The sequence below is a fragment of the Engystomops pustulosus genome, chromosome 1, assembly GCF_040894005.1.
Source record: "Engystomops pustulosus chromosome 1, aEngPut4.maternal, whole genome shotgun sequence".
Classification (NCBI taxonomy): Eukaryota; Metazoa; Chordata; class Amphibia; order Anura; family Leptodactylidae; genus Engystomops; species Engystomops pustulosus.
Window position 1 is genome coordinate 217,985,145 of NC_092411.1, and position 17,609 is coordinate 218,002,753.

At 40.7% G+C, this 17,609-nt stretch overlaps 1 protein-coding gene across 3 annotated transcripts in view; it reads right to left on the reverse strand.

Moving 5' to 3' along the window:
- The window catches only part of SCLT1 (sodium channel and clathrin linker 1), a 105,187-nt gene that overhangs the window by 13,226 nt on the left and 74,352 nt on the right, over positions 1-17,609 (reverse strand). For all 3 annotated transcript variants that reach the window (XR_011849201.1, XM_072119401.1, XM_072119402.1), the window contains exons 18-19: positions 13,596-13,788; positions 5,842-6,038 (exon numbers count right to left, since the gene is read on the reverse strand). Coding sequence is in view for 2 of the 3 variants with exons in the window: in XM_072119401.1 (XP_071975502.1) it covers positions 5,842-6,038; positions 13,596-13,788 (390 nt within the window). In the remaining variant the exon portion in view is untranslated. The remainder of the gene's footprint in view (positions 1-5,841; positions 6,039-13,595; positions 13,789-17,609) is intronic.

Below are 17,609 nucleotides of genomic sequence, written 5' to 3' on the forward strand. Positions count from 1 at the left end.
AGCAATGCAAACATCCTCAAGTCACGCAAAAACTTTTGTACAAAAGGTTTTTAAAATCTATTAAAACATAATAAAACCTATATAAATCTACTATTCCAGTGATCATACCAAGCCAAGCAATAAACTAGAGGTGTCATTTGGAGCACACAGTAAGAGTCGTAAAAACTGTCCACAAGAAAATGGCACAAATGTTTTTTTTTTTGGCAGTTCGGCTGCCAATTCGGCAATATGTGTGGATCACGCAACCGAGCCCAAGCGTGACCATTAGGTTTGCTGATCTCTATTTATGACCTGTAGAAGAGTAGAGATAAGACTTAAAGAATGTGTCATAGATATCCTCCCTATCAATGTGTACTGTTTGAGACAGACTTCAGGCTGTGGAAGACAAAGCAGTGTTTTTAATTTTTTAAAAATTAAAAAAAAAAAACTTATGGAACTTTTTTTTGCTCACAACTTGTAACATAAGAATCCATTAAAAAAAATTGGCCCAGATGGTATGCACACACACAAAAAAAAACATTTTTAAAGACTCAAAAAGTAAATGCTGAATGGAACCAATTGTTGGGACATTATAGTTTAGATCTCCTCAGTTGTACTAATCTAAAATTAGATCATCAGAGAACTCTGACTGTTAAACATATTTATAATGGCAAAATCGTTGGCAAATCTGTAACCTTAGAGCTTAATCCAATGCAACTTATAACACTATATCACAAGTATTTCAAGGAATGAGCAGAGACAGTACATAACCAGTGCTCTAGAGTCTTGTTATTACCACCTACAGTACTGGATCAACTGCACAAGCTAGAAAGAAGATGTGAACTATCCTGTACATTAACACCCATGAAATCATCTCTCTGATGTAGGAAGTGGGCCTCAATTTGCAAAATGCCAAAAAGCTGATGGCAAAGAAGCACCCAATGACAATAGATTGCTCTGTCTGCCTCGATGTACTGCAGACACGGCTTCTATTAGGCAGCTAACACTTCAGAGTGACTGCTGCTCCCATACCAATTTAAAAATCTGGGCAACGTTCCAGCTTAGTCTCTGAAAGATTTACAGATCTTCTGTCAGCACACAAACAAGGAAAGGGGAAAAAAAAATGACACAGACACGCACTTCTATTCAAATACTATATCCAGCGGAAAACAATACTCCAAATGCCAAATGTGGTTCTGCTTCCATTCTGAATAATGATGGAGTTTAACACATAACAGCTGCTTAAAGGAGATTTCCCTTATACTAGCAGCACCATGGAGGGTCACTATTTGCTGAAGCCGTTCTACGGCAGTATAAATAACACTGCAACATTAAATTCTGCTGAGCAAGTTTTTAATTAGCATACCTCGGAAAAAAGCAAAGCACTTGGATGAGCTTCAAGTCTCAGCAAAAATGTCAGCTAAAGGGCAGAGGGAATGAAGGAAATGTGGAGGCAATGCATATTTGTACACACAGATGAAGTGTGCGACCACTTGTGCCACAGTATTCATTATTCTCTTCACTTTGGCTTCTTGGCAAAATATTAATATAGTTTCCACACGGAATATAAATAGAACTCGCTAGATCACGGTGACATATTCTGGAGTAGGACGCTTTTCACTCAGCTAAAATTAAGCTCATGTTAAAACAGCTGACTGGGCAAAATACAATTTATTAATAGGGGAAGTTAGAAGCTTGGGTTACACACATCACCTCTACTAGAAAACGCGACAAGAAGGCTCCCCAAACTGCCAGATCTTTTTTTTTTTTTTTTACCAACTCACAAAACAAAAAAAAACAAACAAAAAAACCTCAAGTTACTTTTCCAGGAATTGTTCTACTTTCTACTATCTTCCTCGGAAATATTCAGGCTACATTCACACTAACGTATGGGGGACGTATATACGGCCGACGTATATACGGCCGATATACGTCCCCCATACACTTCTATGGGCGCACAGCACCCTACGGGAGCGGTACGGTGCAGCACACGTGCGGCACCGTACCGTTCCGTACCCGGGAAAAAGATCGCACCACCTCCTCCCGGCGCGTCGCGGCCGGATCCCATTGCGCATGCGTGAAGTCCCGAAGCCTCGCGATACTACGAGGCTTCGGGACTTCGCGCATGCGGATCCCATTGCGCATGCGTGAAGTCCCGAAGCCTCGCGATACTACGAGGCTTCGGGACTTCGCGCATGCGCAATGGGATCCGGCCGCGACGCGCCGGGAGGAGGTGGTGCGCATGCGCTAGTGTGCCCGAGAGCTCGGTGACGTCACCGGCTCTCGGGCACTGCAAAATTAGTGACGGGAGCGGTGCTGACGAGAGCGTGACCGCGGAGCAGGGTCCGGGGTGCGCGCCGCATGACGCTTACAGAAGCGCCGAAGACAGATTTTACTACCACAAGAAAATCATTTTTCTACAAATACAGCGGTTTCTGGTTTAATTGAAAATATGGTTCGGCATCAGCTCATCCTGAGCTAGCTTAAGGTATTTGTGGGTCAGAAGGGTCATTTTAAAGTGGTAGGTTTCCTTTAACACAATTTCTGCCCATTAAGTGACTAGTTAGTTTAATTTCTGACAGCCTGAAAATCTGCTGGGAGAAGATTTAGTTGGTGTGAATTACTGTTCCCTCCCATCTACATAGAGCTTTTCTTTAACCCCTTAACGCCGAAGCCACTTTTCACCTTCCTGACACGGCCCATTTTTTTCAAATCTGCCCTGTGTCACTACAAGTGGTTATAACTTTGGAACGCTTTAACATATCCAGGTGATTTTAAAATTGTTTTCTCGTGACACTTTGTACTTCAGGTTAGTTGAAAAATTTTGGTGGTATGTTTTGCATTTATTTATGAGAAAATCAGATATTTGGTGAAAATTTGGAAAAATTCTTGATTTTCGAACTTCAAAATGTTCTACTTTTTCCATACATTGTCATAACCGCAAAAAAAACTTAATAACTAATATTCACCGAATGTCTTCTTAATGTGGACATAGTTTTTTATGCATAGTCTTATTTTTTAGGATGTTATGGGCCTTTGAACGTTAGGTGCGATTTTTCCCATTTTCATAAAAAACGCTAAATCCTGCTATTGAGGGACCTGCTCTGGTTTCAAATCTCTTTGAGAGGCCTAAATAAAAGTAAAACCCCATAAATTACCCCATTATAGAAACTACACCCCTCAACAAACGTAAAACAACTTTTATGAAGTTTGTTAACCATTTAATTGTTTTACAGGGGTTAAAACAAATCGGATGCAATTTTGAAAGTGAAATTTTTTTGGCTAAATTAATGTGTTTTTCAGAAAATGTACAAATTTTCAGTGGATAAAATACTAAAACACTCCACAAAATTTGATACCCAATCCCTCCCGCGTATAACAATACCCCATATGTGGTGGTAACCTGCTGTATGGGCACACGCTAGGGCATCGAAGGGAATCTACTCCATTCAGAGCAGATTATGCATTGTCACTTTTTATTGGCTATACAATCTTTATTTTTTGGGCAATTTGGACATATAAGGGCTTATTTTTTGCAACATGAGATGCACTTTACAAATACTTCATTTTAGTGGGTCATTAGCTTATTGATGAGATTTTATTAACTCTTGAATGTATGGGTGAAAAGAAAATTGTCAATTTTGGTTTACTTTCTTTTTGTATTTTTTGGGGGTCGTACACCGTACACTAAAAATACTATAATATCTTTATTCTATAGGTGATTACGGTGATGCCTCACTTATATAGTTTTTCATTTATTTTTACAATTTTACTGGATAAAAACTAATATAGGAGGAAATCTCATTTGTTTTTGCATTGCCATCTTTTCAGAGACGTAACTAATATTTTTTGGTTGACAGAGCTAGTTTAGGGCTTATTTTTTACACGTTCAGTTGTCCTTTTCAGTGGTACCATTTTGGTGCACATAACTTTTTTTGATCACTTTTTAGAACATTTTTGTGCAGAGATTTTATGAAAAATTTACATTTTCGGCGTGTTTTTCGGTTTTGTTTTTACGGCGTTCACCGAGCGGGTCCAATAATGTTGAGTTATTGTACGGATTGTTACGGACGCGGCGATACCAAATATATTTGGCGATTTTGTGTTTTTCTCATCTTATTGCATGTGTATAGGGAATATATGTGTTTAGGGGACTTTAACTTTATTTAATTAATTCTTTTTATTGAAAAATGTTTTTATTTAATGTTTTTAACTTTTTTTTATTTACTTTTACAGGTAAGCTTGAACAAGCGATCCACTGATCACTTGTTCAAGCTCTTCTTCACATTGCACAGTGTAATACAGATGTATTACACTGTGTAATGCAACACACTGAACACACTGTGCATGCTCAGTGTGTTACAGCCGGGTCCTGTCAGAAGGCAGGGGCCTGGCTCCCGGAAGGAGGATCGCGCAGCCCCGGGGCGATCGGAGCAGCGGACCCCCCCCCCGGTAAGCGCGACCGCGGCGTGTTAGGGGTTAACACCTGCGATCGGAGAAATCTCCGATCGTGGGTGTTTGAGGCAGGTGTCGGCTATAACATATAGCCGACACCTGCAGCTTCTGGCCCTGGGTCCGTTCAAGAGCCGGGGCCAGAAGTTTGACGTAATAGTACTGCATTTTGCGGGAACGCACCTCCCGCCATGCAGTGCTATTACGTCAAATGTCGGGAAGGGGTTAAAAGGAACCATCAGTCAGCAGAAATTGATCTAATAAACCCTACCAGTATGTTGTCAAGTAGCTCAACACCTTCCAGATCATGTTTCTTACATCACACAATATGGTGGCATCATCTAGAAAATCAACTTTGAAGTGAGATGTAAATTGGATGTATAAAGTCAAGGAAGCGAAGAGCTAAGTCCTGAAGTCAAGCTTTCCCATCTCAGAACACCCCCTCTCTGAAAGACATCACCCACCAATCGATTAGCGATTAACCTGGACATAATGGCATTAAACACAACGCAGAAGGTATTCTGAAGGAGAGCTTCACTTTAGTGCTATATTCTTTGCCTCTGACTTTATACAACCAATTTCCATCTCACTAAAAAGTTAATTTCCTGGATGATGCCACAGCACTGGTTTTTAATAGAAACATGACCTGGAAAGTGTTATGACACTTTGCAACATACTGATAGTAGTTTATTAGGTCAATTTCTTCTGATAGGTTCCCTTCAATATGACTCTTCAGTGAGCTTCAACAAGATAGAATGAAGCCCAGTTTCAGAGTGAAAATCAGTGAATGATTGATGATAAGACCCAATGGAGTAAAATGAATTTTGCTCTGATGAAATATATTTCAAAGTATCTTGAATTTATGTGTACTTTAACAATAAAAAAAATTGTTGAAAAGTTAGTGATCATTTAAGTAAAATGGATTTTGAAGTTCAAGACAGACCTGTATGAATGGGGGTTTTAAATAGAGCTGTATCCATCAACAAGATCATAGAACTCATGAACTCAGAATCCAGAAACATGCTGTAAAGCAGTAAATAGTAGATAGTAAAAAGACTGCTCGGAATGGGGCTCTCTATGCAATGATTTTCAGCCATGTGTTAGATTCAAATAGCTGTTTTATTTTCTATGATTGGATAAGGACACAATAGTTACCCCCAATAAGCTCTCATTCAGACCAAATCAACCTGCACTTGACCCAAGTGTATTGCCATTCACGGAATAGGGCTCAGATAATACTACATTTACCTGCAAGGAACTGTTCGGCTTCCCCCCAATACATCTGCCATGTTTTATGAAGGCCGGCAGTGCGATGTTAACAGCTATTGGAAGCTTATAACAATTATCTTCTACAGGCAGAAGAGGAATTTGACGTGACCAACTATGTTATTTGACATACTGCATACATACCGCAGTTTTTTCAGCCTGGTTTCTGTGCTTTTGGTAAGGTTAGTTGTCTCCTCCTTCCACTTGTTGCTTGCTTTCTGCTGAGCCATCAAGAGCTTCATTAATTCTTCTATAGACTTTCTATAGCCGTCTTCCATTTCCTGTAACTGCACCCTGAAGCCTTGCTCCTTTACCGAAAATTCATGTCCCAACGTGCTTACCTATAAGAAGAAAAATCATTCGCTAATCAAGTCACACAGTCAGCCCACACAAGTGTAATTACTTAATATTTTATATATATATATATAGAAATTCCACCCACATGGGAAATTGTAACTGTAGGTGGATTCCTGACATTACAGCCAACTATTAATAAAGAACAAAAGTGGCCAAAAGCCACAAAGTTTCCAGATTTTAATAATAGTTCTGAATTCATTCTTGCTGCTGTGCAAGGCCTATGGGCTTAGAAGAAACCTGTTTTAATCAGTCGGCTTTAAAGGAAACCTACCACTTGTAGTGGCAGGTTTCTGATGGAAATACCGGGCACCAGCTCAGGGTGAGCTGGTGCCGGAGCCTATTTTCGCTAGTGTTTTAAACTGCGGTATCGCGGTTTAAAACACTTTTTAAACTTTATAGCCGGCGCAGGCAAGTACGCGCTCGGCGCTTACCATGCGCGCGGCTCACATTCACTTCCTATGTAGCCGCGCGCACGGTAAGTGCCGAACGCGTACCTGCCTGCACCGGCTATAAAGTTTAAAAAGTGTTTTAAACCGCGATACCGCGGTTTAAAACACTAACAAAAATAAGCTCCGGCACCAGCTCACCCTGAGCTGGTGCCCGGTATTTCCATCGGAAACCTGCCACTACAAGTGGTAGGTTTCCTTTAATACCACAAGGCCTTGTACACATAGGAGACAATGAAGCAGAAATCAGCACCCTTAGGGTCTGTGCCTTGGGTTTGTACTGTGGATTTGCATACAGATTAGCCCATGCAGCCATCTGCGGAAATTTTATTGTTATTCCGATTAAATCAGTTTACTTAAAGGGGTATTCTGGGAATATGAACTTCCGATTTAAGAAAAACCCAAAACTCAATGTAATTGATCACAAAATGAGCTGAAATAGTTTGCCTTTATGATTCACAAATATTATTGCTTTCTAAAGTAATCTCCAAAATGGCTACCATGTACAACTCCCATGATCCTCCAGTTCTAGGTAACAGCTCCTCCCACTTATGCTAGGCCCCAGTGATGATGTAACATACAGTCTTGCTCTGTTACCATAGTAATGATGTGTAACTGCCATCACTGCACATTACCTCCCTGAGACGACATCTCACCACAACACTGGCCATACTGGATGCACTTGAACCAACCCACTACAGCCAAACATAGTGGTGATCATATGACCTGACCAGGCAGGTGCAGTACATGTTATGTAGACATGTAACCAGCGGCCATCTTCTGTCCTGTGTCTCCTCCACAGGGGCAAAATCAATTGACTGATTAATGGCCAGTAGTATTTTAATTCTTCATTACAGTATATGTCCACAACATTTTTCTGCTAAGGGGAAAGAAATTTTAAATAGCTAATTACATATTTGCTTATATTTTAGTGACCCAATTATGCTTAATCCTGGAATACCCCTTTAACTGTTTTGTAATCTGCATTTATTGCCCACAAAGTAACAATTCTGAAAATAATTTGCCATAAGTCTACCAAATCTACCATAAGTTTTACTGATGGCAGATGTGTCCTACTAACCAGTTCCCAAGAACCAATTTTCCTCAGGACTTCTCTATAACTCTATATGTTGATATTTCAGCAATATAGAGTTAATAAAATTATGCTAAAGAGTCTTAGAAGTTATTCACTCCCCTTTACTCTACAAGTCCCACCCATCACCTGCTCTATTCACTAGGGTCCTTTAAGAATGTTTGTGCTATTGCTCTGTTTGTCCCCCTCAAACAGAGGTGTCACCATGTCCAATCAATTCTAAAACCAACCTATTCATAAATTTGTAGAAATAGTAAAAGTAATGGCACAACACACAGGGAGGAAACTACCAATACAGTATGGCGTATTGAGCACCATTCTTAATACAACAAACCAACCTCTTGTTTGGCCAGAATAAAATCTCTGCCAGTTCAGACCTGCTGGAGACTGCAGCTGTGGTCTCTGACAGTTTTCCAAGGTCTTTATACTTTTGGGGATTGTGGTGTGAGAATTGGAAAACCAACAAAAGTTGCTCCAGCAATTGCGATTTTTTTTATGCCTTGTGACAAGATATAATAAAAGCATAATAAATGTCCCCCATAGTTGTGATAAAAGATGATAAAAAATATTATTGCGAGTACGATCACAGCGATTTACTAATGTTACTGAAACTGCCTATAGTGTAGTCACCAACATTTTTCTGCAGGCTTTTTCTAAAACCTCTTAATATTTTGCTCACAAAAACCCTCCTTGTTTGCTGAATAAGGGACAACCAACAACACTGATTTCTTCTTCATAGTCCCAGCACTGGTGATTCATTTTCACATGACTGTGTCATCAGACAACAGCGTGGTTTCATGACCAGTTGGTATTCTACTTGTTGTACGATTTCTGCCTCAGGTCTATGCCAAGCGTTAGCCATAAACAATGTGTGCTGCTACATACATCCAATATAGCAAACAAATATTATCCAGTCTTAGATAAAAGTGGGCTTCCTCTGTAGAGGATTTTTATCTTTGCCATTTTTACCAATTCAGACAAATATTTCGCCTTTTGATATCCCGATTATTTTTCATCGTCTATATAACAATTACAGCTGCAGAGAAAGGTCTTTTCTCATAGAATGATACAAAAAGCCGATAGGAAGAAATACTTTTCATTTTAATAAGATTACAATATATAATAATTGCTCTCCAAAAGCTCCAAGTGTTTGCATTGTTCAATTTGCCATCTGTCTGTGGCGGTAATTTGCATGGATACATTTGGTGTTTTCAATTGTAATTTATGGAAAGTGCTCAGTTCCTAATTACTGTACTGAAATATACAGAAATAAAACTTTCAATGGCCTTTTCGGACCAGAAATGTAACTAGTGTTTCCTTTTTTCCCTTTGTTTTTTGTATAACAAGTTGGCTTAGGAGGGTAACTTTTGGATTTGCAGCTGTGACAAACCAAATCTGCCCATGAGATTGTTTTTTCCCAAAGTTACACAGAGAGAAAAGTATAACATCCACTTTGAAGGTCAGCAACAATTTTTGGCTTATTGAACGGTTTCTATAACCTATGTACATCAATCCCCATCTCCGATAGGGCTCACCCTGTCTATACAATTAGGTCATCTTCATATGACCTCATATCACCCTTTCAGTCGTTTTTGGTGTGTGGAAGTAACGACACTCAGAGAGGACAAACATTCTCCATTGACTTTTCCATTGGTTAGATTGAATCTCAGGATCCTACTACTAAGCACTAACCACTACGCTACTGTGGTACCATTTTCTGTTGTGTGTCTTGTAGAAGATATGGTAACCAGAATAATCAGTATGGTCTGCAGAAGCGCGAATGTCCTCAACAAAATCAGTTTCGCAATGTTACATTTTATTGGCGAAGCGTTTTTTTATTTTCATGTTCTTCATTGATATTTCATTTAATTTTATCCTCTATTTTTTGTGTTTTCCATTTATTTTATATTTTAAAGATGTCATTTTATCTTCACTTTAGCTACCATAAAAAGGTTCTTGTAACATTATAAACTGAACCTTTTAACCTGGTTAGAATAACTAGGATGTCATTAAGTAGCTTAGTTTTAGTGTCGGCACTTGTTTGTAGTAAAACTTCTTTGCCATCTTCAGCGTAAGAACACCTCAATGGGGAGGGGGCAGCTGTTTTGGGGGAAAAAATGGCTAGAAGGTTGGAGGAGCGACTACACTTGTGCAGGGCAAATAGACAGTGTAGATAGAGAGCTGGGAAGAGTCATAGTCCATGGGGGAGGAAGGGGGGCTGGAATGAGATTGGGGAATAAGAACAAAAGGAATACGGACAGGGAAAACCATATAAAGTGTATGTACACAAATGCCAGAAGCCTCACAAACAAAATGGAGGAACTGGAACTCTTGATGTTGGAGCGGAAATATGATATAGTGGGTATCAGCGAGACATGGCTGGACAGTAGCTATGACTGGGCAGTTACTATAGATCAGTGGGTCAACCTGTGGGTCGGGACCCCAGCGGGGGTCGAACGACCAAAATCGGGGGTCGCCTAAAGCCATTGGAGCCGAAATTTTACTGTGTTTTTACTGCGAGTTGCATGGTTTGGGGTCACCACAGCATGAGGAACTGTATTGCAGGGTCATAGCATTAGAAAGGTTGAGAACCACTGCTATAGATGGTTATAGTCTTTTTAGAAAGGATCGTATAAATAAAAAAGGGGGAGGGGTTTGTTTATATGTGAATTCTTGCCTCAAGCCCGTCTTGCGAGATGACATCAGTAACGCAAATGTGGAGTCCCTATGTGTGGAGATAAGGGGAGGGAAAAAGAATAATAAAATATTACTAGGGGTTTGTTAAAGAGCCAAATATAATGGAGGCGGCAGAGGAAATGCTGATAAGTGAAATGGATGCGGCTTCAAAGCATGGTGAAGTACTTATCATGGGGGACTTCAATTACCAAGATATTGACTGGGGGGCAGAAACCTGCAGGTCCTTCAAAGGTAGCAGGTTCTTGTCAACAGCAAAAGACAATTACCTGTCGCAGCTGGTCCTGGAGCCAACAAGAGGGGGGGGGGGGGGCACTGCTGGACCTTATCCTAACCAACAGACCTGATAGGGTATCAAAACTACAAGTTGGGGGGTACCTGGGGAATAGTGATCATAATATCATTGATTTTGTATTACGCTTTACGAAGAACGTTAGGGAAGGGGCAACCAACACTCTAAACTTCAGGAGGGCAAACTTTCAGCAACTAAGGGAAGACCTTAAAGGCATAGACTGGGATAATGTTCTCAAAGACAAAAGCCCCCCCCAAAAAAAGGGACTTTTTCCTCAGATGGCATACACCCCCGGATTCTGCATGAATTATGTACGGTGATAGACAGACCGTTATTTTTAATATTTGAAGATTCACTGAGGACTGGTTATGTTCCACAGGAATGGCGCATAGCAAATGTGGTACCAATATACAAAAAAGGATCAAATAGCGATCCTGGAAACTACAGACCCGTGAGTCTAACTTCTGTGGTGGGGAAAATATTTGAGGGGTTTGTTAGAGATGCTATCCTGGAGTATCTCCCTGTGCACATCCTTATAACCCAGAGTCAGCATGGGTTTATGAGAGATCGGTCCTGTCAGACTAATCTGATTGGTTTCTACGAGGAGGTAAGTTCAAGACTGGATCTGGGGGACGCTGTGGATGTTGTATATCTGGACTTTTCAAAGGCATTTAACACCGTGCCACATAAAAGGTTGGTATATAAAATGAGACTGCTGGGAATAGGAGAAAATCTGTGTATTTGGGTAAGTAATTGGCTTAGTGATAGAAAACAGAGGGTGGTCATTAATGGCACATTCTCAGATTGGGTTGACGTTACCAGTGGAGTGCCACAGGGGTCAGTATTGAAGCCATTTCTTTTAATATTTTTATTAATGACCTTGTAGTGGGTTTACACAGTCAAGTTTCAATATTTGCAGATGATACTAAGCTGTGTAAAGTAATAAATACTGAGGTCGATAGTTTAGCATTACAGAGGGATTTGTGGAAGCTTGAGGAGTGGGCAGAGAAATGGTTGATGAGGTTTAATGTAGATAAATGTAAAGTTATGCACTTGGGCCATGGAAACAAAAAGTATAATTATGTTCTAAACGGTCAATTACTTAGTAAAACTGGAGCTGAAAAGGGGGTATTGGTGGATGGTAAACTTAATTTTAGTGACCAGAGCCAGGCGGCTGCTGCGAAAGCAAATAAAATTATGGGATGTATCAAGAGAGGAATAGATTCTCATGATAAAGACATCGTTTTGCCCTTATACAAATCCCTGGTCAGACCACACATGGAATATTGTGTACAGTTTTGGGCACCAGTGTATAAAAAGGATATAGTAGAGCTGGAACGGGTGCAGAGGAGAGCAACCAGGATTATTAGGGGAATGGGGGGATTAGAATACACTGACAGATTACAAAATTTGGGATTATTCAGTTTAGAAAAAAGACGACTAAGGGGAGACCTCATTACAATGTACAAATACCTGAACGGACAGTACAAGGATCTCTCCAAAGATCTTTTTATACCTAGGCCTGTGACCAGGACAAGGGGGCATCCTCTACGCCTAGAGGAGAGGCGATTTTACCATCAACATAGACAAAGGTTCTTTATTGTACGAGCAGTGAAACTATGGAACTCTCTGCCGCAGGAGGTTGTTATGGCGGACTCTATGTACATGTTCAAGAGAGGCCTGGATGCCTTTCTGGAGAGAAAAAAATATCACGGGTTATGGGGATAAAACATTTATTTAATTCTTAAAGGTTGGACTTGATGGACTTGCGTCTTTTTCCAGCCTTATATACTATGATACTATGATACATATAACAAAATATGGGCTTGCATCATAAAAACATAGCTGCTCCTTTTTTTTTGAACTAGCACCACTATTGGTGCAGCGAGGTTAGACAGGTTTTACCCACCAGTCCCAATCTTGGTGTTGTAACTCTGCAGTGGGTATGTTGACACATGTGATGGGACACCATTTCCAGAGCTATCATAAGCTATAACAATTTTTTATTATAGGTTAAAGGACATCTACCACCAGGATGAAAGATTGTAAATCAAGCACACTAACATATTGTCGTGTGCCCCTTTCTAGCAGGATCTGCTCTTCTTTAAGTTTATTAGGCCCTTGTGTTTAAGAAAAAAAAACACTTTAGACATTATGCAAATGATCCAGGGGGGGGGGGGGGTCCAGGCCCCATTAACACCTATAGAGCCCACATCACCTCAGGCTCAGTTGAATAATTTTAGAAGCCTATTTTTTAAGAAACCAGAGCATAAGAATGTAAAAGAAGAGCAGATCCTGCCAGAGGGGGCACGCACCAGTATGTCCGTGTGCTTGGTTTACAATGCATAATCCTGTTGGTAGATGTCCTTTAAAGAGGCTGTCCAAAAATCATTAATGGCCTACAGACCATCAGTAGATGATCTCTGAGGAGCTAACATGGTTACTTGAATAGGGGCGAAGGCTGATTATACAGCACAAGGCCACTACACAGAGCATGGGGCCCTCAGATTTATGTTTCCTGCACTGTATAGTGGTGGGCTGAAACAGTTGACAGGGAGCTTACACCTACCCCTGTAAAGCAGATATGGACATGAGCACCTAATAGTCACTGATGTATAATAATTAGTGAATTCTTCTTGGATCTGTGGTATTAGGATATGGTCATTGCAAATCTGGGAGATCTAAAATGAACATAGATCATGTCCGCATAGCATTCAGTTCAGGCTAAGACAGTAGCAGTGTGGCCCCTATTGTGTTAGGGTTTATAGCTAATAAATTTATCATTAAGGTTAATTACCGTAGACATTATGGCTGACTCATGCAATCCATATATAAAGTATAGAGGGAAAACTGAATAAAAAATATACCTTTAGTATGGCGAATCGGCGCATTTGCTTTATCATACAAAATTTACACAGAGTTTGTCGCTTTAATAATTTATACATTCATACAAACTCATCTGAAGCAAACCAGGGGATAAAGAACACCACTGTGCACAAACCTTACTGAACGTTACCTGAAATGTGACTTTTTGCTGTGCCTCTATAGCTGACTTTTTCCATTCTTCCACATCTTTCCGTAACTGCTCATTTTCCTGCACGAGTTTCAACCTTTCTTCACTCACAGAGCTGCCCTCTTTTCTCTCAGACTCCAAAACCTCATTCAGCTTTACAATAGTTTCCCGGCACCTTGACAGCTCTTCTTCAGAACTGAAAATACAAATAATCTTATTTCTACATTAAATTTTAATCAGATAATCTCCAATACCATAATATACCGTATATTCTCTCAATAGGTTCAGAAGAATGAAAATCTCAGAAATCCTGATCTAAAAATAAAACTATTTAATAGCATATAAAGCCACTGTTTGATCTGTATGTCTGTCAGATAGATTATTGGCTACTACTGCAGGATCAATCACTGGATCCATCAAGCTTTTAAGGGGTTCTCCACTGGGTCATTTAATTCTGTAATACAAAAGGTTTGGAAAAATAAAAAGAAGCCATAGTCCATTCATACAAGCCCCATCACTCTCTTACCGATGCTTCCCGTCTCTTCTACATGGTTCACCTTGTCACACAGGAAATAACCTCTCAGCCTTTCGTCCACTGCCCTGGCAACCTGCTTCAGCCAATCAATGACATTTCAAGTGTATTGAAAAGTTTCAAGAAGTAGACAGAGGAGGCGCTCTTTTGTAGTGTCCGAAATGAAGCTGGAGAGGATCACTGATCACTGCTTTGTTTGCTCCCTTTTGTAAGTTTTTTTTTTACTTGCCTGTCTGTTACCATAATATATATATATTTTTTAAACTGTTTAGTGAAAATTAAGACAAATCACACCGCACATAATGAACAATGGAATGTACAGAATCCTATATATAAGGCTGGATTCACACGACCGGTGCCCGCCGTACCGTAGCACGGCGGGCACACGGCCCCTCTCCATAGGGATAAATAATGCACGGCGCCATATGCCCTGAAAAAATAGGACATGTCCTATTTTTTCGCGGGGCACGGAGCAGTACGGTGCTGCACGTGTGCTGCACCGTACCGTTCCTGTAGGGCGCCGCGCGCCCATTGCCGTCTATGGGGGACGTACACTCACCAGCCACTTTATTAGGTACACCATGCTAGTAACGGGTTGGACCTCCTTTTGCCTTCAGAACTGCCTCAATTCTTCGTGGCATAGATTCAACAAGGTGCTGGAAGCATTCCTCAGAGATTTTGGTCCATATTGACATGATGGCATCACACAGTTGCCGCAGATTTGTCGGCTGCACATCCATGATGCGAATCTCCCGTTCCACCACATCCCAAAGATGCTCTATTGGATTGAGATCTGGTGACTGTGGAGGCCATTTGAGTACAGTGAACTCATTGTCATGTTCAAGAAACCAGTCTGAGAAGACTCCAGCTTTATGACATGGCGCATTATCCTGCTGAAAGTAGCCATCAGATGTTGGGTACACTGTGGTCATAAAGGGATGGACATTCAGCAACAATACTCAGGTAGGCTGTGGCGTTGCAACGATGCTCAATTGGTACCAAGAGGCCCAAAGAGTGCCAAGAAAATATTCCCCACACCATGACACCACCACCTCTGGCCTGAACCGTTGATACAAGGCAGGATGGATCCATGCTTTCATGTTGTTGACGCCAAATTCTGACCCTACCATCCGAATGTCACAGCAGAAATCGAGACTCATCAGACCAGGCAACGTTTTTCCAATCCTCTACTGTCCAATTTCGATGAGCTTGTGCAAATTGTAGCCTCAGTTTCCTGTTCTCAGCTGAAAGAAGTGGCACCCGGTGTGGTCTTCTGCTGCTGTAGCCCATCTGCCTCAAAGTTTGACGTACTGTGCGTTCAGAGATGCTCTTCTGCCTACCTTGGTTGTAACGGGTGGTGATTTGAGTCACTGCTGCCTTTCTATCAGCTCGAACCAGTCTGCCCATTCTCCTCTGACCTCTGACAAGGCATTTCCGCCCACAGAACTGCCGCTCACGGGATGTTTTTTCTTTTTCGGACCATTCTCTGTAAACCCTAGAGATGGTTGTGCGTGAAAATCCCAGTAGATCAGCAGTTTCTGAAATACTCAGACCAGCCCTTCTGGCACCAACAACCATGCCACGTTCAAAGGCACTCAAATCACCTTTCTTCCCCATACTGATGCTCGGTTTGAACTGCAGGAGATTGTCTTGACCATGTCTACATGCCTAAATGCACTGAGTTGCCGCCATGTGATTGGCTGATTAGAAATTAAGTGTTAACCAGCAGTTGGACAGGTGTACCTAATAAAGTGGCCGGTGAGTGTATATCGGCCGCATATACGTCCCCCTTGTGGTAGTGTGAATGCAGCCTAACAAAGTGAAAACAAAGCAAAGTATATGTGCATGTTGAATTAGAAGAAAAAATGCACACAGCTCACTGGATGAAGGAAATTGAATGGCCTTAAGGTGGAAATGACACTGCATGGAGGAAAAATGACAAGTTGCTTCAGGTAAGTATTATGGAGACATAAGGTTCTCCAGTCGTTCAATTAAAAACATTTAAGCTTTATTCTATATTGATAAAAGTAAAAACAAAGTAGTGTGCACGATGACAAAAGTTGACACAATTCTGAAGGAGCACCCTCCTTAGTCGTAATCCCCGTTTGTATAAATATCTGCTATACCCAGTTTGTACCTTGTTACTAAGGGCGGCGCTCCGTCCGATTCGCATCAACTTTTGTCATTGTGCACACTACTTTATTTTTACTTTTATCAATATGAAATAAAGCTTTAATGGTTTTAATGGACCCGCTGGAGAACCTTCTCTATATATTGTCAACATATATCTCCATGTTCAAATAGTAAACAGAACCAAGTCATATTGTCCAGTAATACAAGTTACCCGTTTCCAAAATTTTGCAACGGGGGACATACTCAATCTTCCCGGACAAGCAGTGCGCATCCCATTCTGTATGAGCGTATTGGAGTGAGATATGCCTGGTGCCCTACAGACAGTTCTGTCATTCTGTTGTACACCGAAGAGGAACGAGATGGGAAGAGAGAACATCCTCATCCGCCTACTCATGAAGAATAAGAGCAGTTCCAAATAAATTTCTTTTAATAAATAATATATATATGTTTCTTTTATATGTTTTCTTAAAGGGGATTTCCACTTATCCTGTTCCAGTTCCTACTTCCCACTGGTATTTAGGGACTTCAACACCTGCACAGAAGTAGTGGGAGATCAAGGAACCTGCTGTGGAAAATCTATGGTCTCCTGTGACCCCCACTGGTACTTCTGGCTGAGACCAGGAGTACTGGAGCGATGCAGGAAATGGACACTACAATCTATTTGACAGACTTCTATCTTTACTTTCAAGATACACACATTTGGGACTTGTTAGACACTGCATTATTTCTGAAGTGTTCGTCTGGATGTTTTCCTTATCTTTGTTGAAAAATTATCGGGACTGTTCTTTCATCAGAATACGTTAAACACTTGAAATATGTGAGTCCCACCTCAGAAACTTACACCAAACTGGAAAATGGGAGCTGTCAGGCGGGCTTTATTAATAGTTGGTCTCTCTCCATTCGAGTCCATAATATCTTAGTATGCCTATCCATAGTATGCCTAAACTACCGATGCAGCAACTATCATTTTATGCAGCAAACAAACCAGAGACCAATGTCTATTTTATTGAAATTTCAGTCTTGCTATGAAGTACGTGGAATCATTACAATATGTATTTCTTTTAGTCTGCACACTTTTAGAAAATACAAGGTGAAGTTATTCTCCCAAATGCCACATATCCGCAGACTGCGATCCATGTGCTCTACCTAGGAATAATGTGCTAATCAAAAGTGACTGCGGGTAAAATCAGAATATAATATTGTCATCTTACACTTACTAATTCAGGACATGGAACAATAGCTTAAAGTGTGTGAGCTTTGATTTGCATCAGGATCAGAACAGTGGAGCTCTTTAGGTAGTCTGAATCCAGACAGAAAAATATGCCCTTTGGAGAATTACAATTGTAACTGTA